Genomic DNA, 24,551 nt, shown 5'->3' on the forward strand with positions numbered 1-24,551 from the left:
TCTTCCTCACTACTCTGATGAAGATGATCTGCTTGGCTCTCCTTAAGCTCATTAACTCTGAGATTACCACAGATCAGGATCAGCTCTGTCTGTCTGACACTGGTGGGCGGGGCGCGTCCTGTTTGGCCACGCCCCCTGACCTCAGCCCCACACTGTGTGTCAGTGGGCTTGTTTATTTCTATGAGGACTGCTGCCAGTCTCAGACCTTGTGGGGCTGTAACTGAGCCTTCAGAGTGTGCGTGGGTGTGATTAGTGTGGATTAGCCGGCGGCAGTCAGCAGTCGGAGCTCTGAGATGTGAGTACTTTTCCCTGATTTCACTCTTTATGGTTCAGCTCTGTTCTCTCTGAGATGTGAGTACTTTTCCCTGACTTCACTCTTTATGGTTCAGCTCTGTTCTCACTCTGACAGGAAGTGACAGATGTCCAACACATGTCGTGAGTTTAAAGTCTTTCACTCTGAAGATAAACCCATGAGAGTGTGTTCGTGATGTTTTCTGTGAGCTGAACAGCAGAAAAGCTGCTTCATCCAGCATGAAAACACAGAATCAGCAGCTGCTTCTGTAAAATGAACAAAAACCACAAAGATCCAGTTAAAGGAGCTCAGGCCCTAACCCATCAATCCATCAGCTGATCGATCACTGCTGAATCTCTATTGAGTTTCGTGTTCCTCTTTAATGTGTTTGTCTATCATTGTGAGGACTTCCAGCTGTAGCTGGTTTCAGAGCATGGTTCTGGTTCTGGTTCTGGTTCTGAATCCTGGTGGTGAATCATGAGATCCTCACAAACACAGAGATGAGTGTGTGTTTGTGCTTGGTACAGATGGATCTGCTCTGTGTGAGCGTCTTTGTTTCTGTTCTCTCACACACACACACACACACACGGATCATGTGACTTCTTCTCAGCTGAAGGGAAACTTTAACAGTTTGGATTTTATTTATTAAATAAGGTTTAATGGTTCTGAGCAGAGTTTGTGTGAAACTGTTTTAACTGAACCTGAACAGTTTCAGTTAGAACAGAGGGGCAGCAGGACATCAGAGTCAGAAGCAGAGTTAGTTCAGTTCTGAGCAGCTTTAAAGTGAATATCTGCAGATGTTTCCATGGTAACAGCTGCAGAGATTCACTGAAACATGTTCCAACATGAACATAAACCCAGAATCTGAGTCAGAACCAGAGTTAGTTCAGTTCTGAGCAGCTTTAAAGTGAATATCTGCAGATGTTTCCATGGTAACAGCTGCAGAGATTCACTGAAATATGTTCCAACATGAACATAAACCCAGAATCTGAGTCAGAAGCAGAGTTAGTTCAGTTCTGAGCACCTTTAAAGTGAATATCTGCAGATGTTTCATTGAAACAGACATCACCAGTGGCTGAAGTTACATTTGTTCACCTTAAACACGCCTCAAGCACCAGTCAAAGAAAGGTTTACAGAACTGGAATGTCCGGCAGCTCAAAGGTGGCAAAATTCATCAGTAAGACTCTTTCTTTTGTTGATCGTCTACTTTTTATGAAAAGTTTCTTCTGACTTCAGTTAACTTTAAATAGAAAGACGGCTGTAAAGGTAAAAAAATGTCTGCTGGAAAGGGAAGCCACAACTCTGGGTTCGGGTCTCTGATGAGCCGGATCAGCTGAGTTTGGTGAGAAATGTTCTTCTTCCCGCTGAAAGCTTCCAGCTGTTGGTCTCCTCTCAGCTGTTTGTTGCTCTCCTCTCAGCTGTTTGTTGCTCTCCTCTCAGCTGTTTGTTGGTCTCCTCTCAGCTGTTTGTTGGTCTCCTCTCAGCTGTTTGTTGGGCCCCTCTCAGCTGTTTGTTGGTCTCCTCTCAGCTGTTTGTTGCTCTCCTCTCAGCTGTTTGTTGGTCTCCTCTCAGCTGTTTGTTGGGCTCCTCTCAGCTGTTTGTTGGGCCCCTCTCAGCTGTTTGTTGGGCCCCTCTCAGCTGTTTGTTGGGCTCCTCTCAGCTGTTTGTTGGTCTCCTCTCAGCTGTTTGTTGGGCTCCTCTCAGCTGTTTGTTGGGCCCCTCTCAGCTGTTTGTTGGGCTCCTCTCAGCTGTTTGTTGGTCTCCTCTCAGCTGTTTGTTGGGCCCCTCTCAGCTGTTTGTTGGGCCCCTCTCAGCTGTTTGTTGGGCTCCTCTCAGCTGTTTGTTGGTCTCCTCTCAGCTGTTTGTTGGGCCCCTCTCAGCTGTTTGTTGGGCCCCTCTCAGCTGTTTGTTGGTCTCCTCTCAGCTGTTTGTTGGTCTCCTCTCAGCTGTTTGTTGGTCTCCTCTCAGCTGTTTGTTGGGCCCCTCTCAGCTGTTTGTTGGGCCCCTCTCAGCTGTTTGTTGGGCTCCTCTCAGCTGTTTGTTGGTCTCCTCTCAGCTGTTTGTTGGGCCCCTCTCAGCTGTTTGTTGGGCCCCTCTCAGATGTTTGTTGCTCTCCTCTCAGCTGTTTGTTGGGCCCCTCTCAGCTGTTTGTTGGGCCCCTCTCAGCTGTTTGTTGGTCTCCTCTCAGCTGTTTGTTGGGCCCCTCTCAGCTGTTTGTTGGGCTCCTCTCAGCTGTTTGTTGGGCTCCTCTCAGCTGTTTGTTGGTCTCCTCTCAGCTGTTTGTTGGTCTCCTCTCAGCTGTTTGTTGGGCCCCTCTCAGCTGTTTGTTGGGCCCCTCTCAGCTGTTTGTTGGGCTCCTCTCAGCTGTTTGTTGGGCTCCTCTCAGCTGTTTGTTGGGCCCCTCTCAGCTGTTTGTTGGGCTCCTCTCAGCTGTTTGTTGGTCTCCTCTCAGCTGTTTGTTGGTCTCCTCTCAGCTGTTTGTTGGGCCCCTCTCAGCTGTTTGTTGGGCTCCTCTCAGCTGTTTGTTGGTCTCCTCTCAGCTGTTTGTTGGTCTCCTCTCAGCTGTTTGTTGGGCCCCTCTCAGCTGTTTGTTGGGCTCCTCTCAGCTGTTTGTTGGGCTCCTCTCAGCTGTTTGTTGGTCTCCTCTCAGATGTTTGTTGGGCCCCTTTCAGCTGTTTGTTGGGCCCCTCTCAGCTGTTTGTTGGGCCCCTCTCAGCTGTTTGTTGGGCTCCTCTCAGCTGTTTGTTGGGCTCCTCTCAGCTGTTTGTTGGGCCCCTCTCAGCTGTTTGTTGGGCTCCTCTCAGCTGTTTGTTGGGCTCCTCTCAGCTGTTTGTTGGGCTCCTCTCAGCTGTTTGTTGGTCTCCTCTCAGCTGTTTGTTGGTCTCCTCTCAGTTGTTTGTTGGTCTCCTCTCAGCTGTTTGTTGGGCCCCTCTCAGCTGTTTGTTGGGCCCCTCTCAGCTGTTTGTTGGTCTCCTCTCAGCTGTTTGTTGGTCTCCTCTCAGCTGTTTGTTGGGCTCCTCTCAGCTGTTTGTTGGGCCCCTCTCAGCTGTTTGTTGGGCTCCTCTCAGCTGTTTGTTGGGCCCCTCTCAGCTGTTTGTTGGGCTCCTCTCAGCTGTTTGTTGGGCTCCTCTCAGCTGTTTGTTGGGTTCCTCTCAGCTGTTTGTTTGGCCCCTCTCAGCTGTTTGTTGGTCTCCTCTCAGCTGTTTGTTGGGCCCCTCTCAGCTGTTTGTTGGTCTCCTCTCAGCTGTTTGTTGGGCTCCTCTCAGCTGTTTGTTGGGCCCCTCTCAGCTGTTTGTTGGGCCCCTCTCAGCTGTTTGTTGGTCTCCTCTCAGCTGTTTGTTGGGCTCCTCTCAGCTGTTTGTTGGGCCCCTCTCAGCTGTTTGTTGGTCTCCTCTCAGCTGTTTGTTGGTCTCCTCTCAGCTGTTTGTTGGTCTCCTCTCAGCTGTTTGTTGGGCCCCTCTCAGCTGTTTGTTGGGCCCCTCTCAGCTGTTTGTTGGGCCCCTCTCAGCTGTTTGTTGGTCTCCTCTCAGCTGTTTGTTGGGCTCCTCTCAGCTGTTTGTTGGGCCCCTCTCAGCTGTTTGTTGGTCTCCTCTCAGCTGTTTGTTGGGCCCCTCTCAGCTGTTTGTTGGGCCCCTCTCAGCTGTTTGTTGGGCTCCTCTCAGCTGTTTGTTGGGCTCCTCTCAGCTGTTTGTTGGTCTCTTCTCAGCTGTTTGTTGCTCTCCTCTCAGCTGTTTGTTGGGCCCCTCTCAGCTGTTTGTTGGTCTCCTCTCAGCTGTTTGTTGGGCCCCTCTCAGCTGTTTAAGTTCAAATAAAATACTTTAAAATAAATAAAATAAAGATATAAAACAAATCAAGGTTATCAGCCAAGAGTCTACTTAAAAGCCAGGGAGAAAAAGTGGGTTTTTAAGGAGGATTTAAAAGCCTCAAAAGATCCTACATACATTTATCACATTTACTCACCCGTCTCCACTGTTGGCCTCCGTGGGCGTGGCCTCTGGATTCATAAATCTCCCCTCTCTTACAGGTTTCCACTTCCTGTCCTTCCAGCTGGCCTCAGAGGGTGAGCTGGAGTCCATCAGTGACATCATCAGCAGGTGACGCCCTTCCCATGGTGTCCTGCAGCCCCGCGGGTCGCCATGGGAGACCAGCCTTACCCAGAAGGCCGAGCTCAGGAGCTGTTTGACGAGTTTGTGTCAGCGCCCACCTGCAGGGCGGTGCTGAGCTGCTTCAGCCAGCTGTGCGAACATCTTCAGCTCGACCGCAGCGCCGGCGAGAGGCCGCTGTACCGACTAATCAAACGCCGCCTCAACTACTGGAGGGCGAACGGGCTTTGGGCCAAGCTGGACCGACGGGCCGCCCAGCAGGAGTACCAGAGGGCCCGAGTCTGCACCAACATGACGGTGAGTTCTGCAGAACCAGCACAAACATCACCCTGTAGGGGAAGAACCGTCTCTGATTGGTCCGCTGGTGTCTCTCTGATTGGTCAGTGTGTGGTCATCGGGGCGGGGCCCTGTGGTCTGAGAACGGCGGTGGAGCTGAGCTTCATGGGGGCTCGGGTGGTGGTGCTGGAGAAGAGGGACTCATTCTCCAGGAACAACGTGCTCCACCTGTGGCCCTTTACCATTCACGACCTCCGTGGCCTCGGGGCCAAAAAGTTCCATGGAAAGTTCTCGGCCGGCTCCATCGACCACATCAGTGAGTGTGTGAGCCGTTACTGTGTGTGATCACAGCCGCCGGACGCTCCGTCAGCACCACCTGTCTCCTGTGTGCAGGTATCCGCCAGCTGCAGCTGGTCCTGCTGAAGGTGGCCCTGCTGCTGGGGGCCGAGGTCCACGCCAACGTGGAGTTTAAGGAGCTGCTGGAGCCGCCGGAGGACCAGCGACACAGTGAGACAACAGTTGAAGCAGAACATGGGACCCTCTGTGTGTTTAAACTTGTGTTTGAGTCAGAAACCACTGCTCAGTCTGTGAGGATGGAGAGAAAGTCATGAAATAAAGTGATGCAGATATCTGAAGTTAGAGGAGAGGAGTTCAGCTTGAGGTGTTTGTATCAGCTGATGTGTAGGTGCTGGAGGCAGAAGCAGAATGATGATTCCTAGGTGGGGACGAGACGGGGAAGGGTTGAAGAGTAGAAGAGGAGAGGACATACGAGTGTTCAGAGATACTGGAACAAAGTGTAAAATGTGTGATTTTAACAGCTCATGTGTGAGGAGTGAATGAAACTGACTGGATCTGTCATCATCTCCCTGTCCAGAGGTGGGCTGGAGGGTGGAGGTGAGGCCCAAGTCTCATCCCGTCAATCAGCTGGAGTTCGACGTCATCATCGGAGCAGACGGACGCAGGAACACGCTGCCAGGTACGACCGCCTCACTGTTTCAGAGACATGTCCTGCAGACCCTGAAGTCTCCTACTACAGATGGAACAAGCAGATGTCGGTTAAATTCCAACTAAAGATTTATTAAACATGAAACAAAAAGTACCTGGGACAGGTGAGTCTGAACACGGGGGCTTTTAGGGAGGTTTAACAGTGGCTGAAGGCTCTGAACCCCATCATGGACAGGTGGAGGCAGAAAAAGACTGCGGAGTTCAGGGAGATACCAAGGAGAAAATTAGAATCAACCAAGAGCTGGAGACGTTGTTTAAGGATGTTAGGGACGTGTTCAGTGGATAGGCTTCAAGAAGCCTGGAGAACTATTCCTGAAGACTCCTTAAAGAAAGAGGGTTCGGTACTGTACAAACACTGAACAATACAAGAGTCCAGCCCACACATACCATCAGAGTCTGAGTTCCATGAGACTCGGCAGGTTGTTTTAAATCAAAGGTGAGATCCGTTTTATCTGGTTATTGTTATCAGCGCGGTGATTGTGCAGATTTCATTTTGTTAGAATCTGACCTGAACTAGATATTAGCTAGACCTGAACGTTATTAGTGTGATATTATTATGGTTCCTTGAAAAGTGTTGAGGATTATTGTTGTTCTCCTGCTATTTTTAAGGATATGTTCCTCTTGTGACCTTTACATGTTTAAACCCTAATCTACGAGTTGTGATTTGAAGCCGACCAGCAGTAAGAAGGACCTCCAGCTGAAGTGACTGACACCATTTCTGTCCACGTTTGTTCACCTGTGTCGTGTTTACCTGTACGAACAGGTTTCAGGCGTAAAGAGTTCAGGGGGAAGCTGGCCATCGCCATCACAGCCAACTTTAAAAATAGAAACACTTCAGCTGAGGCCAAAGTGGAGGAGATCAGTGGAGTGGCTTTCATCTTCAACCAAAGGTTCTTCCAGGAGCTGCGACAGAAAACTGGTGAGTCCTTTAACCTGTCTCCATTCACAAACACCTGTTCTGAATGTCGTGCTGACATGCGCACCTGTTCCAGGGATTGACCTGGAGAACATCGTGTACTACAAGGACGACACCCACTACTTCGTTATGACGGCAAAGAAACAGAGTCTGTTGGAGAAGGAGGTGATTCTAAAGGTAACTAAGGCAGGTGGTAACGCTCCTGGAGTCGGCTCGCGGGTGGTAACGCTCCTGGAGTCGGCTGACGGGTGGTAACGCGCCCGGAGTCGGCTCGCGGGTAGTAACGCGCCCAGAGTCGGCTCACGGGTGGTAACGCTCCTGGAGTCGGCTCACGGGTAGTAACGCGCCCGGAGTCGGCTCGCGGGTGGTAACGCTCCTGGAGTCGGCTCACGGGTAGTAACGCGCCCGGAGTCGGCTCGCGGGTGGTAACGCTCCTGGAGTCGGCTCGTGGGTGGTAACGCGCCTGGAGTCGGCTCGCGGGTGGTAACGCGCCTGGAGTCGGCTCGTGGGTGGTAACGCGCCTGGAGTCGGCTCGCGGGTGGTAACGCGCCTGGAGTCGGCCCGCGGGTGGTAACGCGCCTGGAGTCGGCCCGCGGGTGGTAACGCTCCTGGAGTCGGCTCGCGGGTGGTAACGCTCCTGGAGTCGGCTGACGGGTGGTAACGCGCCCGGAGTCGGCTCGCGGGTAGTAACGCGCCCGGAGTCGGCTCGCGGGTGGTAACGCTCCTGGAGTCGGCTCGCGGGTGGTAACGCTCCTGGAGTCGGCTCGCGGGTGGTAACGCGCCTGGAGTCGGCTCGCGGGTGGTAACGCTCCTGGAACAAGTTGTAAGAAATCTTTTGTTCCTCCTTCAGGACTTCGCAGACACTGAGCTGCTTCTCTCTCGAGACAACGTGGACCAGGATGCATTGCAGGCATACGCCCGTGAAGCTGCAGACTTCTCCACCAATCACCAGCTGCCGTTACTCGACTTTGCCATTAATCACTACGGCCAGCCGGATGTCGCCATGTTCGACTTCACCTGCATGTATGCATCAGAGAACGCCGCCATGGTCCGCCAACGCCACGGACACCAACTTCTGGTCACCCTGGTGGGAGACAGCCTTCTGGAGGTGAGACAGGTGGAGACAGAGAGGGTGGTGCAGGTGAGACAGGTGGAGACAGAGAGGGTGGTGCAGGTGAGACAGGTGGAGACAGAGAGGGTGGTGAAGGTGACACAGGTGGAGACAGAGAGGGTGGTGAAGGTGAGACAGGTGGAGACAGAGAGGGTGGTGCAGGTGAGACAGGTGGAGACAGAGAGGGTGGTGCAGGTGAGACAGGTGGAGACAGAGAGGGTGGTGCAGGTGAGACAGGTGGATGACTCTTCCATATGTGTGTCTGCAGCCCTTCTGGCCGATGGGAACGGGTGTAGCTCGGGGGTTTCTGGCAGCTCTGGATTGTGCTTGGATGATACGAAGTTGGGCTCAAGGAAGAACTCCTCTGGATGTGCTGGCTGAGAGGTGAGGACACACCTGGACTCACCTGGACAGGACTGACCTGGATTCACCTAGATTCACCTGGACTCACCTGGACAGGACTCACCTGGACCGGACTGACTGGACAGGACTGACCTGGACTCACCTGGACAGGACTCACCTGGACAGGACTCACCTGGACTCACCTGGAGAGGACTGACCTGGACTGACCTGGACTGACCTGGACAGGACTGACCTGGACTCACCTGGACTGACCTCGACAGGACTCACCTGGACTCACCTGGAGAGGACTGACCTGGACTGACCTGGACTCACCTGGACAGGACTGACCTGCTGCTGTCTCTCATCCTTTAACGTCCCGTCCTTCTGTCCTACAGGGAGAGTTTGTACCGCCACCTGGCTCAGACGACTCCAGAGAACATGCAGAAGAACATCAGCCTGTTCTCAGTCGATCCAGCAACAAGATACCTGAACATCACCCCTCTGTCCATCACACCTGCCCAGGTAAGTCCTGAGTCTCTGAGAGGCAGACTAACAGGGAGCCTTTAACTGCTCCTGTTCATGGACTCATGATTCTGTTCTTGTCTCCAGGTGAGACACCTGGTGGACACAGGACAGGAGGCGGGGCCAAACACAGACCTCAGTGACATAATGCAGCTGCCTTCCCCCGGACACCTCCAACCAGGTGACTTTCACTGCAGGTGTAGTTTCACTGCAGGTGTAGTTGCACTGCAGGTGTAGTTTCACTGCAGGTGTAATTTCACTGCAGCTGTAGTTTCACTGCAGGTGTAGTTTCACTGCAGCTGTAGTTTCACGGCAGCTGTAGTTGCACTGCAGCTGTAGTTTCACTGCAGGTGTAGTTTCACTGCAGCTGTAGTTTATCTGCAGGTGTAGTTTCACTGCAGCTGTAGGTGCACTGCAGGTGTAGTTTAACTGCAGCTGTAGTTGCACTGCAGGTGTAGTTTCACTGCAGGTGTAGTTTCACTGCAGGTGTAGTTGCACTGCAGGTGTAGTTTCACTGCAGGTGTAGTTTAACTGCTGGTGTAGTTTCACTGCAGGTGTAGTTTCACTGCAGGTGTAGTTGCACTGCTGGTGTAGTTTCACTGCAGCTGTAGTTTAATTGCAGGTGTAGTTTCACTACAGCTGTAGTTGCACTGCAGGTGTAGTTTCACTGCAGGTGTAGTTTAACTGCAGGTGCAGTTGCACTGCAGGTGTAGTTTCACTGCAAGTGTAGTTTCACTGCAGCTGTAGTTTAATTGCAGGTGTAGTTTCACTACAGCTGTAGTTGCACTGCAGGTGTAGTTTCACTGCAGGTGTAGTTTAACTGCAGGTGCAGTTGCACTGCAGGTGTAGTTTCACTGCTGGTGTAGTTTCACTGCAGCTGTAGTTTCACTGCAGCTGTAGTTTAACTGCAGGTGTAGTTTCACTACAGCTGTAGTTTCACTGCAGGTGTAGTTGCACTGCAGATGTAGTTTAACTGCAGCTGTAGTTGCACTGCAGGTGTAGTTTCACTGCAGGTGTAGTTTAACTGCAGGTGTAGTTTCACTGCAGCTGTAGTTGCACTGCAGGTGTAGTTTAACTGCAGGTGTAGTTTCACTACAGCTGTAGTTGCACTGCAGGTGTAGTTTCACTGCAGATGTAGTTTAACTGCAGGTGTAGTTGCACTGCAGGTGTAGTTTCACTGCTGGTGTAGTTTCACTGCAGCTGTAGTTTAACTGCAGGTGTAGTTTCACTACAGCTGTAGTTTCACAGCAGGTGTAGTTGCACTGCAGCTGTAGTTTCACTGCAGGTGTAGTTGCACTGCAGGTGTAGTTTAACTGCAGCTGTAGTTGCACTGCAGATGTAGTTTCACTGCAGCTGTAGTTTCACTGTAGGTGTAGTTTAACTGCAGGTGTAGTTGCACTGCAGGTGTAGTTTAACTGCAGGTGTAGTTTCACTGCAGGTGTAGTTTCACTGCAGCTGTAGTTTCACTGCAGTTGTAGTTTAACTGCAGGTGTAGTTGCACTGCAGCTGTAGTTTCACTGCAAGTGTAGTTGCACTGCAGGTGTAGTTTAACTGCAGCTGTAGTTTCACTGCAGCTGTAGTTGCACTGCAGGTGTAGTTTCACTGCAGTTGTAGTTTAACTGCAGGTGTAGTTGCACTGCAGCTGTAGTTTCACTGCAGGTGTAGTTTCACTGCAGCTGTAGTTGCACTGCAGCTGTAGTTTCACTGCAGGTGTAGTTTCACTGCAGGTGTAGTTGCACTGCAGCTGTAGTTGCACTGCAGCTGTAGTTTCACTGCAGGTGTAGTTTCACTGCAGGTGTAGTTGCACTGCAGCCATGGCCGTAGCCAGCTATGAGGAAAGCGAGGTCTGGACCTCGGTAATTTTCAGGGATTTATTTATTTATTTATTTTTTAATCTCGGTTTTCGCATACACGTTTCAATTGACGTTTGTGTTGACATCACTTTCGTGAATGTGTGAGTGCGTGGTACTATTTGAAAGGTCTGTTTCTGCCCTTTCCAACGGTGTGTATAACACGTGTAGTCAGTGAGAAAAGTACCGTCAACATAGTAGCTGCATACCAGTAATCGGTAATAGAAAAATTAGACGAATTTGACGAACGATTTCCTCGGCCACTCTGCAGTGCAGCGGCGATTGCTATATACTGACGGAAAGCTCAGCTCGAGCTCTTTAGAATGATATGATTGTTATATCGGTGTCATGTATGGTTCGTGAATAAAGAAGCAGAGAAGCATAGGTGCGCTTTTGAAAGAGCACCTTGTTATAGCAATGCACATTTATGTAGGCTGGAGACTATTTTTCACATCCAATTTAGTAATGAATTCAATATTGCCCATAAATCTTTATAGGTTGTTTAGCAACAGCTATAGCCTACAATATGCATCTATCCATCTATATTTAACTCTATTTTTTATATTGGTTAGTTAGCCTTACTCTATGCCTGGCCAAATGGCCTTTGCTTGTACCAAACATTTCTATAGGCTTGCATTGGGAAATAATCAGGTTCTTTTTAGCTATGGGTTCTTGTTACATTATAATGGTTTATTTTGCTACTAGCCTCAATGTGCAACACTGCTATATATTGAAAACTATATAATTTAAAATATATATATATATTTACAAAATCCTGGCTACGGTGTGGCCTGATGGGGGCAGTGTTGCTCCACTCTCACAGGGACACACCTTTCAGGTTCGGTTCAGAGAAGCTTCCATGATTTGGTGACTGTAGCTTCCAGAAGAAGATGAATCTGAGGCTGATTGTGAGAACCAGGGTTAGTTTTGGTTCCGTTCATCATTTAAAAGCTGGACCAGAACAGGGACTAATGAATCTCCTGTTATTCCCTCGGCTGACTCAAAGTAGATTTTGGGTAATTTTCCAGCTTTTGAAACCAAAATATCTCACAAACCTTGATGGAAAACTTCAGGACATCTTATAACATGTGATCAGCCCATTAAAAAAAACTAATTACTGGTATTACTCCCATTCATATGTCCAGAAGGTTTCTCTAGCTCTGAGGAGGATGAACAACAGAATCCATCCCTGAGGTTCTGATCAGAAAACAGCGCATCAGCAGCTCTAGGCCACAGCCAGATAGCTTCCCACACAGGCATGTGATGTCATCAGTGAGGTGTCGCAGCTTACTGCAGAAACATGAAGCGTATTCATTCGGGCTGGAAGGTCTAATGAACGATTCCTTCCTTTAAAGAAGGTTACAGCTGCGTGAGTCACAGCTCTAATTGGTCTATTTTCTCCCTCAGAGCCCTTCTCTCAGTCCAATCAGCTGCTGACTTGGTGTCAGGAGCAGACTCGTGGTTACCATGGCGCTGCTGTCAATGACCTGACTACTTCCTGGAAGAGTGGCCTTGCCTTGTGTGCTCTTATCCACCGATACCGACCCGATCTGATGTAAACACGTTTTCATCCATTTCTTTAATTGAATCCCTTTGTTTACTGTGACACATAGAAACCTGATGAATCCAACACAAACCATCAGTAACACTGTGCATCAGCAGCTGTCCATTCAGAGAGACATTAAAGTTCTGGCATTTAAGCTGCGAACACATGAGAATCACATGTAAATGTGATGATTTAGTGTTCACTTCCTCCTTAACTTTGATGAAAGTTAGGCGTATTTTGTTCGTGTTTGTGTTGACTTCCTGTTTCCCCTCAGAGACTTTGACTCTCTGGACGAGTCTTTGATGGAGGAAAATATTCGACTTGCCTTCGATGTGGCTGAGCAACAGTTTGCCATTTCTCCTCTGATGACGGTGGAAGAAATGTCCTCCGTTGGAGCACCCGACTCTCTGTCCATGGTGATGTACCTGAGTCAGTTTTACCAGCTCCTCAAAGAAGCAACGCCCCCTGCTGGTGAGACTGCGGACTGCTCCCAAATCAGATTTTTATTGAATTTTGGAAAGTAAAGAAAAACAACAGAAACAATAATGAAACAATCAGGGACAGCCAAAGAAAGATGAACTAAATTAAAGTGAAACTAAGAAGAGAAAGTCAACAGAAAACCCGTGGATTTAGGGCGAGTCTCCAGTAGAAAGTGATGAATAGATAAAAGCAGTTCCTTAACTGGCTGACCTGAGGCATGAGCAGAGAGGCTGCTCATCATGTGGAGACAGATGTTTTCTATTTACAGCCACTCATTCAGCTCTTTGTTGTCACGATGCACTGACAAATCTGGGAATAGTTTTTAAATGGATAAACTGATCAGTGCCGCCACTAAAACTAGATTTTATCAGTGAGTTATTACCGAGGTGAAACCTTCTGTCCCCCCAAAGGAAACTGTCCTTCAGTGTTTCCTCACCCGGTTCCTGGACCGCTGGGATTCTGGATCTGAATCAGTCTGCTGTTGGTCCAAACTGAGCTCCTCTTTAACTGGGATTACAAAGCCTGATCACTTAACTCTGCTCTTGTCTTCATTGGCTCTCAGTCTGTGTTCAGATTGATTTTAACATTTTATTCAATTCAAATTCAAATTCAAAAATACTTTATTTATCCCAGAGGGAAATTAAATGTTGATGTAGCTCAATTAAATCAAGGAGTTATTATAGATGCTGATGGCTGTGGGCAGGAAAGATTTCCTGTAGCGGTCCGTTTTGCATCCAAACTGAAGAAGCCTTTGACTGAAGAGACTCTGTTTTCTGATAACAGTCTCATGGAGAGGATGTTCAGGGTTGTCCATAATTCTCTTGATTTTATGCAAAATTATTGCTCACTTTGAAGGTTTTAAAGGGACTGGACACCATTGCTCCACATTCACAGCCCAGTCAGATGTCCTGAGACATCCCAAAAACTAAGTGAAACAGCGAGGTGATGGTGGCACCATCTGTGGAACAGTTTACCTCTCCACAGCCGTACAACTCTGGCATTAATCACTTTCAGCTCACGCCTCTGCTCCTTGGCATTCGGCTCCTGTCTGACATGCTGATCGCATTCTGCCTTTATTTGCTTTATTGTCTGTTCTTAGTTATTTGTTTTAGTCTCAGTTAGTATTAGCTTCAGCAAGTTTGACTGGATTTATAGTTTATCCAGCTGCACAGCACTTTGCTCAGAGTTGTGGGTTTAAATGGCTCTGTAGATAAACCTGAGCTGGACCGTCGGCCATGTTCGCAGGTCAGTGAATCAGCTGATGTTGGTGTTTGTTTCAGGCTGCCTCAGTCACAGCTCTGACCTGAGATCAGCTCTCATCACTCCAGCCTCCCTCCTCAGCAGACTGGGAAGCAGTCCGTCCAGGAAGAGGAACCCAAAGGTACCTGCAGCTCCACCTCTTCACATCTACAGCATTCTGTCAGAGATCTCAGGTGGTGTTGATGTTTCATCTGCAGGAGCACAGCAGAGCTCTGGGTAAAAGGAGGAAGACGAGTGAGCCGGGTGGAGAACACCAGCAGGTTGGTGTTTCCACAATATCTGTCTGTCTCCTAAAGAACAATAATATGTTTTATGACCTGTAACAAAAATAGATTATTACACATAAAAATATTAATGATAAAAGAAAGTGTGAAACACAGCTAAACATCACACTGATAAGGAACTCTTACTTAGGAATGATAACAACGTATGGAAAAACAAATAAGACTCAGAATATATATCTGACAAGGACAAACACTCATAAATGAGGACAAAGACTCGCTGATAAAGACACGGACTCACTGGTGAAGACAAAGATTTGCAACACAAGACAAAGACTCAAAAATGAAGATGAACAAAAGACTTTCTGATGAAGACAAATTCTTGTAAAATAATAATGCTAGATGCTAAAGATGCTAAAAACAGAAGACTGTGGTCTTCATTGTCATCTTCATGTTTCGTTTTCCAGACAAGTGACCCCAACAACGATTCCGATGATGCAGTTGTGGGCAGGGCAAGTCGGTCCAGAGTCCGTATGATGGCCAATCAGCTGCAGGCAAAGTTAGCTGAGAGCTCAGCGACATGCAGGTCTTCTTCTCCCTCTGCTGCAGCTTTTCGTCAGCAGGTGGGAGCAGACTGATTTCTGATCAATAATATCAATGTCCTGTCAATCAAGTGAACGTGACATGATTTAGAGAATATTCAGACACAGAATTAGTTTGGTTCTTACAGTTAAGATTAAAAAGTTCTCTCATTAGATTTCAACGATGCAACCTGGCATCACCCAGCAGGGGGAGCTGTTGTCCAGCCTCCCTCCACCATCAGCGAGTGCAGACAGTCAGCTGGCCTCTGTTCCGGCTCAGTCGTCACCATGGAGGCCGGTGAAGACAGTAGAACTCAGTAGAGATAAGCCTAATATCCTGCATCTTTAGTCGAGTGTCCCGCATCTTTAGTCGAGTCTCCTGCATCTTTAGTCGAGTCTCCTGCATCTTTAGTCGAGTCTCCTGCAGCTTTAGTCGAGTGTCCCGCATCTTTAGTCGAGTGTCCCGCATCTTTAGTCGAGTGTCCTGCATCTTTAGTCGAGTCTCCTGCATCTTTAGTCGAGTCTCCTGCATCTTTAGTCGAGTCTCCTGCAGCTTTAGTCGAGTGTCCCGCATCTTTAGTCGAGTGTCCCGCATCTTTAGTCGAGTCTCCTGCAGCTTTAGTCGAGTCTCCTGCAGCTTTAGTCGAGTCTCCTGCAGCTTTAGTCGAGTCTCCTGGAGCTTTAGTCGAGTCTCCCGCATCTTTAGTCGAGTCTCCTGCATCTTTAGTCGAGTCTCCTGCAGCTTTAGTCGAGTCTCCTGCAGCTTTAGTCGAGTCTCCTGCAGCTTTAGTCGACTCTCCTGCATCTTTAGTTGAGTCTCCTGCAGCTTTAGTCGAGTCTCCCGCAGCTTTAGTTGAATCTCCTGCATCTTTAGTTGAGTCTCCCGCAGCTTTAGTCGAGTCTCCTGCAGCTTTAGTCGAGTCTCCCGCATCTTTAGTCGAGTCTCCCGCAGCTTTAGTCGAGTCTCCTGCAGCTTTAGTCGAGTCTCTCGCAGCTTTAGTCGAATCTCTTGCATCTTTAGTTGAGTCTCCTCCATCTTTACTTGAGTCTCCTGCATCTTTAGTCGAGTCTCCTGCATCTTTAGTCGAGTCTCCTCCATCTTTACTTGAGTCTCCTCCATCTTTACGTGAGTCTCCTGCATCTTTAGTCGAGTCTCCTCCATCTTTACTTGAGTCTCTTGCATCTTTAGTTGAGTTTCCTCCATCTTTACTTGAGTCTCCTGCATCTTTACTTGAGTCTCCTCCATCTTTACTTGAGTCTCCTGCATCTTTTGTCAAATCTCCTCCATCTTTACTTGAGTCTCCTCCATCTTTACTTGAGTCTCCTGCATCTTTAGTCGAGTCTCCTGCATCTTTAGTCGAGTCTCCTCCATCTTTACTTGAGTCTCTTGCATCTTTAGTTGAGTTTCCTCCATCTTTACTTGAGTCTCCTGCATCTTTAGTTGAGTCTCCTCCATCTTTACTTGAGTCTCATGCATCTTTAGTCGAATCTCCTCCATCTTTACTTGAGTCTCCTCCATCTTTACTTGAGTCTCCTGCATCTTTAGTCGAGTCTCCTCCATCTTTACTTGAGTCTCCTGCATCTTTAGTCGAGTCTCCTGCATCTTTAGTAGAGTCTCCTCCATCTTTACTTGAGTCTCCTCCATCTTTACTTGAGTCTCCTGCATCTTTAGTTGAGTCTCCTGCATCTTTAGTCGAGTCTCCTCCATCTTTAGTTGAGTCTCCTCCATCTTTACTTGAGTCTCCTCCATCTTTACTTGAGTCTCCTGCATCTTTAGTTGAGTCTCCTGCATCTTTAGTCGAGTCTCCTCCATCTTTAGTTGAGTCTCCTGCCTCTTTACTTGAGTCTCTTGCATCTTTAGTTGAGTTTCCTCCATCTTTACTTGAGTCTCCTGCATCTTTAGTTGAGTCTCCTCCATCTTTACTTGAGTCTCCCGCATCTTTAGTCGAATCTCCTGCATCTTTAGTTGAGTGTCCTGCATCTTTAGTTGAGTGTCCCGCATCTTTAGTCGAATCTCCTGCATCTTTAGTTGAGTCTCCTCCATCTTTACTTGAGTCTCCTGCATCTTTAGTCGAGTCTCCTCCATCTTTAGTTGAGTCTCCTGCATCTTTAGTTGAGTGTCCTGCATCTTAAGTCGAATCTCCTGCATCTTTAGTTGAGTGTCCTGCATCTTTAGTCGAATCTCCTGCATCTTTAGTTGAGTCTCCTGCATCTTTACTTGAGTCTCCTGCATCTTTAGTTGAATCTCCTGCATCTTTAGTTGTGTCTCCTGCATCTTTAGTCGAATCTCCTGCATCTTTAGTTGAGTGTCCCGCATCTTTAGTCGAATCTCCTGCATCTTTAGTTGAGTGTCCCGCATCTTTAGTCGAATCTCCTGCATCTTTAGTTGAGTGTCCTGCATCTTTAGTCGAATCTCCTGCATCTTTAGTTGAGTGTCCTGCATCTTTAGTCGAGTCTCCTCCATCTTTAGTTGAGTGTCCTGCATCTTTAGTGGAATGTCCCGCATCTTTAGTCGAATCTCCTGCATCTTTAGTCGAGTCTCCTCCATCTTTACTTGAGTCTCCTGCATCTTTAGTCGAGTCTCCTGCATCTTTAGTCGAGTCTCCTCCATCTTTACTTGAGTCTCCTGCATCTTTAGTTGAGTCTCCTCCATCTTTACTTGAGTCTCCTGCATCTTTACTTGAGTCTCCTGCATCTTTAGTCGAGTCTCCTCCATCTTTACTTGAGTCTCCTGCATCTTTAGTCGAGTCTCCTGCATCTTTAGTCGAGTCTCCTCCATCTTTACTTGAGTCTCCTGCATCTTTAGTAGAGTCTCCTCCATCTTTACTTGAGTCTCCTGCATCTTTAGTTGAGTCTCCTCCATCTTTACTTGAGTCTCCTGCATCTTTGGTCGAGTCTCCTCCATCTTTACTTGAGTCTCCTGCATCTTTAGTCGAGTCTCCTGCATCTTTAGTCGAGTCTCCTCCATCTTTACTTGAGTCTCCTCCATCTTTACTTGAGTCTCCTGCATCTTTAGTTGAGTCTCCTGCATCTTTAGTCGAATCTCCTCCATTTTTACTTGAATCTCCTGCATCTTTACTTGAGTCTCCTCCATCTTTAGTCGAGTCTCCTCCATCTTTACTTGAGTCTCCTGCATCTTTAGTTGAGTGTCCTGCATTTTTAGTCGAATCTCCTGCATCTTTAGTTGAGTGTCCTGCATCTTTAGTCGAATCTCCTCCATCTTTACTTGAGTCTCCTCCATCTTTACTTGAGTCTCCTGCATCTTTAGTCGAGTCTCCTCCATCTTTATTTGAGTCTCCTGCATCTTTACTTGAGTCTCCTCCATCTTTACGTGAGTCTCCTGCATCTTTAGTCGAGTCTCCTGCATCTTTAGTTGAGTCTCCTGCATCTTTAGTTGAGTGTCCCTCATCTTTTGTCGAATCTCCTGCATCTCTAGTTGAGTCTCCTGCATCTTTAGTTGAATCTCCTCCATTTTTACTTGAATCTCCTCCATCTTTACTTGAGTCTCCTCCATCTTTAGTCGAGTCTCCTCCATCTTTACTTGAGTCTCCTGCATCTTTAGTCGAATCTCCTGCATCTTTAGTTGAGTCTCCTGCATCTTTAGTTGAGTGTCCTGCATTTTTAGTCGAATCTCCTGCATCTTTAGTTGAGTCTCCTGCATCTTTACTTGAGTCTCTTCCATCTTTACTTGAGTCTCCTGCATCTTTAGTTGAGTCTCCTGCATCTTTAGTCGAATCTCCTCCATTTTTACTTGAATCTCCTGCATCTTTACTTGAGTCTCCTCCATCTTTAGTCGAGTCTCCTCCATCTTTACTTGAGTGTCCTCCATCTTTAGTCGAGTCTCCTCCATCTTTACTTGAGTCTCTTGCATCTTTAGTCGAATCTCCTGCATCTTTAGTTGAGTCTCCTGCATCTTTAGTCAAATCTCCTGCATCTTTAGTAGAGTGTCCTGCATTTTTAGTCGAATCTCCTGCATCTTTAGTTGAGTCTCCTGCATCTTTAGTTGAGTGTCCTGCATTTTTAGTCGAATCTCCTGCATCTTTAGTTGAGTCTCCTGCATCTTTACTTGAGTCTCCTCCATCTTTACTTGAGTCTCCTGCATCTTTAGTCGAGTCTCCTGCATCTTTAGTTGAGTCTCCTGCATCTTTAGTTGAGTCTCCCGCATCTTTAGTTGAATCTCCTGCATCTTTAGTCGAGTCTCCTGCATCTTTAGTTGAGTCTCCTGCATCTTTAGTTGAGTCTCCCGCATCTTTAGTCGAATCTCCTGCATCTTTAGTTGAGTCTCCTGCATCTTTAGTTGAGTGTCCCGCATCTTTTGTCGAATCTCCTGCATCTTTAGTTGAGTCTCCTGCATCTTTAGTCGAATCTCCTCCATTTTTACTTGAATCTCCTGCATCTTTACTTGAGTCTCCTCCATCTTTAGTCGAGTCTCCTCCATCTTTACTTGAGTCTCCTGCATCTTTAGTCGAATCTCCTGCATCTTTAGTTGAGTCTCCTGCATCTTTAGTTGAGTGTCCTGCATTTTTAGTCGAATCTCCTGCATCTTTAGTTGAGTCTCCTGCATCTTTACTTGAGTCTCCTCCATCTTTACTTGAGTCTCCTGCATCTTTAGTCGAGTCTCCTGCAGCTTTAGTTGAGTCTCCTGCATCTTTAGTTGAGTCTCCCGCATCTTTAGTCGAATCTCCTGCATCTTTAGTTGAGTCTCCTGCATCTTTAGTTGAGTGTCCCGCATCTTTTGTCGAATCTCCTGCATCTTTAGTTGAGTCTCCTGCATCTTTAGTCGAATCTCCTCCATTTTTACTTGAATCTCCTCCATCTTTACTTGAGTGTCCTCCATCTTTAGTCGAGTCTCCTCCATCTTTACTTGAGTCTCTTGCATCTTTAGTCGAATCTCCTGCATCTTTAGTTGAGTCTCCTGCATCTTTAGTCAAATCTCCTGCATCTTTAGTAGAGTGTCCTGCATTTTTAGTCGAATCTCCTGCATCTTTAGTTGAGTGTCCTGCATCTTTAGTCGAATCTCCTCCATCTTTACTTGAATCTCTTCCATCTTTACTTGAGTCTCCTCCATCTTTAGTCGAGTCTCCTCCATCTTTACTTGAGTCTCCTGCATCTTTAGTCGAATCTCCTCCATCTTTACTTGAGTCTCGTCCATCTTTAGTCGAGTCTCCTCCATTTTTACTTGAATCTCCTCCATCTTTACTTGAGTCTCGTCCATCTTTAGTCGAGTCTCCTCCATCTTTACTTGAGTCTCCTGCATCTTTAGTCGAATCTCCTGCATCTTTAGTCGAATCTCCTCCATCTTTACTTGAATCTCCTCCATCTTTACTTGAGTCTCTTCCATCTTTAGTCGAGTCTCCTCCATCTTTACTTGAGTCTCCTGCATCTTTAGTCGAATCTCCTCCATCTTTACTTGAGTCTCCTCCATCTTTACTTGAGTCTCCTGCATCTTTAGTCGAGTCTCCTCCATCTTTATTTGAGTCTCCTGCATCTTTACTTGAGTCTCCTCCATCTTTACGTGAGTCTCCTGCATCTTTAGTCGAGTCTCCTGCATCTTTAGTTGAGTCTCCTGCATCTTTAGTTGAGTGTCCCGCATCTTTGGTCGAATCTCCTGCATCTCTAGTTGAGTCTCCTGCATCTTTAGTCGAATCTCCTCCATTTTTACTTGAATCTCCTCCATCTTTACTTGAGTCTCCTCCATCTTTAGTCGAGTCTCCTCCATCTTTACTTGAGTCTCCTGCATCTTTAGTCGAATCTCCTGCATCTTTAGTTGAGTCTCCTGCATCTTTAGTTGAGTGTCCTGCATTTTTAGTCGAATCTCCTGCATCTTTAGTTGAGTCTCCTGCATCTTTACTTGAGTCTCCTCCATCTTTACTTGAGTCTCCTGCATCTTTAGTCGAGTCTCGTGCATCTTTAGTTGAGTCTCCTGCATCTTTAGTTGAGTCTCCCGCTTCTTTAGTCGAATCTCCTGCATCTTTAGTCGAGTCTCCTGCATCTTTAGTTGAGTGTCCCGCATCTTTTGTCGAATCTCCTGCATCTTTAGTTGAGTCTCCTGCATCTTTAGTCGAATCTCCTCCATTTTTACTTGAATCTCCTCCATCTTTACTTGAGTCTCTTGCATCTTTAGTCGAATCTCCTGCATCTTTACTTGAGTCTCTTGCATCTTTAGTCGAATCTCCTGCATCTTTAGTTGAGTCTCCTGCATCTTTAGTCAAATCTCCTGCATCTTTAGTAGAGTGTCCTGCATTTTTAGTCGAATCTCCTGCATCTTTAGTTGAGTGTCCTGCATCTTTAGTCGAATCTCCTCCATCTTTACTTGAATCTCTTCCATCTTTACTTGAGTCTCCTCCATCTTTAGTCGAGTCTCCTCCATCTTTACTTTAGTCTCCTGCATCTTTAGTCGAATCTCCTCCATCTTTACTTGAGTCTCCTCCATCTTTACTTGAATCACCTGCATCTTTAGTCGAATCTCCTCCATCTTTACTTGAGTCTCGTCCATCTTTAGTCGAGTCTCCTCCATTTTTACTTGAATCTCCTCCATCTTTACTTGAGTCTCGTCCATCTTTAGTCGAGTCTCCTCCATCTTTACTTGAGTCTCCTGCATCTTTAGTCGAATCTCCTGCATCTTTAGTTGAGTCTCCTGCATCTTTAGTCGAATCTCCTCCATTTTTACTTGAATCTCCTCCATCTTTACTTGAGTCTCGTCCATCTTTAGTCGAGTCTCCTCCATCTTTACTTGAGTCTCCTGCATCTTTAGTCGAATCTCCTGCATCTTTAGTTGAGTGTCCTGCATTTTTAGTTGAATCTCCTGCATCTTTAGTTGAGTCTCCTGCATCTTTAGTCGAATCTCCTCCATCTTTACTTGAATCTCCTCCATCTTTACTTGAGTCTCTTCCATCTTTAGTCGAGTCTCCTCCATCTTTACTTGAGACTCCTGCATCTTTAGTCGAATCTCCTCCATCTTTACTTGAGTCTCCTCCATCTTTACTTGAGTCTCCTGCATCTTTAGTCGAGTCTCCTCCATCTTTATTTGAGTCTCCTGCATCTTTACTTGAGTCTCCTCCATCTTTACGTGAGTCTCCTGCATCTTTAGTCGAGTCTCCTGCATCTTTAGTTGAGTCTCCTGCATCTTTAGTTGAGTGTCCCTCATCTTTTGTCGAATCTCCTGCATCTCTAGTTGAGTCTCCTGCATCTTTAGTTGAATCTCCTCCATTTTTACTTGAATCTCCTCCATCTTTACTTGAGTCTCCTCCATCTTTAGTCGAGTCTCCTCCATCTTTACTTGAGTCTCCTGCATCTTTAGTCGAATCTCCTGCATCTTTAGTTGAGTCTCCTGCATCTTTAGTTGAGTGTCCTGCATTTTTAGTCGAATCTCCTGCATCTTTAGTTGAGTCTCCTGCATCTTTACTTGAGTCTCTTCCATCTTTACTTGAGTCTCCTGCATCTTTAGTCGAGTCTCCTGCATCTTTAGTTGAGTCTCCTGCATCTTTAGTTGAGTCTCCCGCATCTTTAGTTGAATCTCCTGCATCTTTAGTCGAGTCTCCTGCATCTTTAGTTGAGTCTCCTGCATCTTTAGTTGAGTCTCCCGCATCTTTAGTCGAATCTCCTGCATCTTTAGTTGAGTCTCCTGCATCTTTAGTTGAGTGTCCCGCATCTTTTGTCGAATCTCCTGCATCTTTAGTTGAGTCTCCTGCATCTTTAGTCGAATCTCCTCCATTTTTACTTGAATCTCCTGCATCTTTACTTGAGTCTCCTCCATCTTTAGTCGAGTCTCCTCCATCTTTACTTGAGTCTCCTGCATCTTTAGTTGAGTGTCCTGCATTTTTAGTCGAATCTCCTGCATCTTTAGTTGAGTGTCCTGCATCTTTAGTCGAATCTCCTCCATCTTTACTTGAGTCTCCTCCATCTTTACTTGAGTCTCCTGCATCTTTAGTCGAGTCTCCTCCATCTTTATTTGAGTCTCCTGCATCTTTACTTGAGTCTCCTCCATCTTTACGTGAGTCTCCTGCATCTTTAGTCGAGTCTCCTGCATCTTTAGTTGAGTCTCCTGCATCTTTAGTTGAGTGTCCCTCATCTTTTGTCGAATCTCCTGCATCTCTAGTTGAGTCTCCTGCATCTTTAGTTGAATCTCCTGCATCTTTAGTTGTGTCTCCTGCATCTTTAGTCGAATCTCCTGCATCTTTAGTTGAGTGTCCCGCATCTTTAGTCGAATCTCCTGCATCTTTAGTTGAGTGTCCCGCATCTTTAGTCGAATCTCCTGCATCTTTAGTTGAGTGTCCTGCATCTTTAGTCGAATCTCCTGCATCTTTAGTTGAGTGTCCTGCATCTTTAGTCGAGTCTCCTCCATCTTTAGTTGAGTGTCCTGCATCTTTAGTGGAATGTCCCGCATCTTTAGTCGAATCTCCTGCATCTTTAGTCGAGTCTCCTCCATCTTTACTTGAGTCTCCTGCATCTTTAGTCGAGTCTCCTGCATCTTTAGTCGAGTCTCCTCCATCTTTACTTGAGTCTCCTGCATCTTTAGTTGAGTCTCCTCCATCTTTACTTGAGTCTCCTGCATCTTTACTTGAGTCTCCTGCATCTTTAGTCGAGTCTCCTCCATCTTTACTTGAGTCTCCTGCATCTTTAGTCGAGTCTCCTGCATCTTTAGTCGAGTCTCCTCCATCTTTACTTGAGTCTCCTGCATCTTTAGTAGAGTCTCCTCCATCTTTACTTGAGTCTCCTGCATCTTTAGTTGAGTCTCCTCCATCTTTACTTGAGTCTCCTGCATCTTTGGTCGAGTCTCCTCCATCTTTACTTGAGTCTCCTGCATCTTTAGTCGAGTCTCCTGCATCTTTAGTCGAGTCTCCTCCATCTTTACTTGAGTCTCCTCCATCTTTACTTGAGTCTCCTGCATCTTTAGTTGAGTCTCCTGCATCTTTAGTCGAATCTCCTCCATTTTTACTTGAATCTCCTGCATCTTTACTTGAGTCTCCTCCATCTTTAGTCGAGTCTCCTCCATCTTTACTTGAGTCTCCTGCATCTTTAGTTGAGTGTCCTGCATTTTTAGTCGAATCTCCTGCATCTTTAGTTGAGTGTCCTGCATCTTTAGTCGAATCTCCTCCATCTTTACTTGAGTCTCCTCCATCTTTACTTGAGTCTCCTGCATCTTTAGTCGAGTCTCCTCCATCTTTATTTGAGTCTCCTGCATCTTTACTTGAGTCTCCTCCATCTTTACGTGAGTCTCCTGCATCTTTAGTCGAGTCTCCTGCATCTTTAGTTGAGTCTCCTGCATCTTTAGTTGAGTGTCCCTCATCTTTTGTCGAATCTCCTGCATCTCTAGTTGAGTCTCCTGCATCTTTAGTTGAATCTCCTCCATTTTTACTTGAATCTCCTCCATCTTTACTTGAGTCTCCTCCATCTTTAGTCGAGTCTCCTCCATCTTTACTTGAGTCTCCTGCATCTTTAGTCGAATCTCCTGCATCTTTAGTTGAGTCTCCTGCATCTTTAGTTGAGTGTCCTGCATTTTTAGTCGAATCTCCTGCATCTTTAGTTGAGTCTCCTGCATCTTTACTTGAGTCTCTTCCATCTTTACTTGAGTCTCCTGCATCTTTAGTTGAGTCTCCTGCATCTTTAGTCGAATCTCCTCCATTTTTACTTGAATCTCCTGCATCTTTACTTGAGTCTCCTCCATCTTTAGTCGAGTCTCCTCCATCTTTACTTGAGTGTCCTCCATCTTTAGTCGAGTCTCCTCCATCTTTACTTGAGTCTCTTGCATCTTTAGTCGAATCTCCTGCATCTTTAGTTGAGTCTCCTGCATCTTTAGTCAAATCTCCTGCATCTTTAGTAGAGTGTCCTGCATTTTTAGTCGAATCTCCTGCATCTTTAGTTGAGTCTCCTGCATCTTTAGTTGAGTGTCCTGCATTTTTAGTCGAATCTCCTGCATCTTTAGTTGAGTCTCCTGCATCTTTACTTGAGTCTCCTCCATCTTTACTTGAGTCTCCTGCATCTTTAGTCGAGTCTCCTGCATCTTTAGTTGAGTCTCCTGCATCTTTAGTTGAGTCTCCCGCATC

At 46.8% G+C, this 24,551-nt stretch overlaps 1 protein-coding gene across 2 annotated transcripts in view; it reads left to right on the forward strand.

The window, feature by feature from the left end:
- The first annotated feature begins 218 nt into the window (after positions 1 to 218).
- The window catches only part of LOC142385670 (protein-methionine sulfoxide oxidase mical3b-like), a 70,949-nt gene continuing 46,616 nt past the window's right edge, over positions 219 to 24,551 (forward strand). For both annotated transcript variants that reach the window (XM_075472391.1, XM_075472392.1), the window contains exons 1-16: positions 219 to 295; positions 4,317 to 4,692; positions 4,780 to 4,987; positions 5,065 to 5,178; positions 5,546 to 5,647; positions 6,440 to 6,595; positions 6,669 to 6,769; positions 7,443 to 7,700; positions 7,972 to 8,087; positions 8,441 to 8,567; positions 8,655 to 8,748; positions 11,825 to 11,972; positions 12,238 to 12,434; positions 13,724 to 13,824; positions 13,901 to 13,963; positions 14,392 to 14,547. In XM_075472391.1, the coding sequence (XP_075328506.1) occupies positions 4,429 to 4,692; positions 4,780 to 4,987; positions 5,065 to 5,178; positions 5,546 to 5,647; positions 6,440 to 6,595; positions 6,669 to 6,769; positions 7,443 to 7,700; positions 7,972 to 8,087; positions 8,441 to 8,567; positions 8,655 to 8,748; positions 11,825 to 11,972; positions 12,238 to 12,434; positions 13,724 to 13,824; positions 13,901 to 13,963; positions 14,392 to 14,547 (2,205 nt within the window). In that variant the 5' untranslated portion in view covers positions 219 to 295; positions 4,317 to 4,428. The remainder of the gene's footprint in view (positions 296 to 4,316; positions 4,693 to 4,779; positions 4,988 to 5,064; positions 5,179 to 5,545; positions 5,648 to 6,439; positions 6,596 to 6,668; positions 6,770 to 7,442; positions 7,701 to 7,971; positions 8,088 to 8,440; positions 8,568 to 8,654; positions 8,749 to 11,824; positions 11,973 to 12,237; positions 12,435 to 13,723; positions 13,825 to 13,900; positions 13,964 to 14,391; positions 14,548 to 24,551) is intronic.

The sequence above is a fragment of the Odontesthes bonariensis genome, chromosome 8 (assembly GCF_027942865.1).
Source record: "Odontesthes bonariensis isolate fOdoBon6 chromosome 8, fOdoBon6.hap1, whole genome shotgun sequence".
NCBI classification, from domain to species: domain Eukaryota; kingdom Metazoa; phylum Chordata; class Actinopteri; order Atheriniformes; family Atherinopsidae; genus Odontesthes; species Odontesthes bonariensis.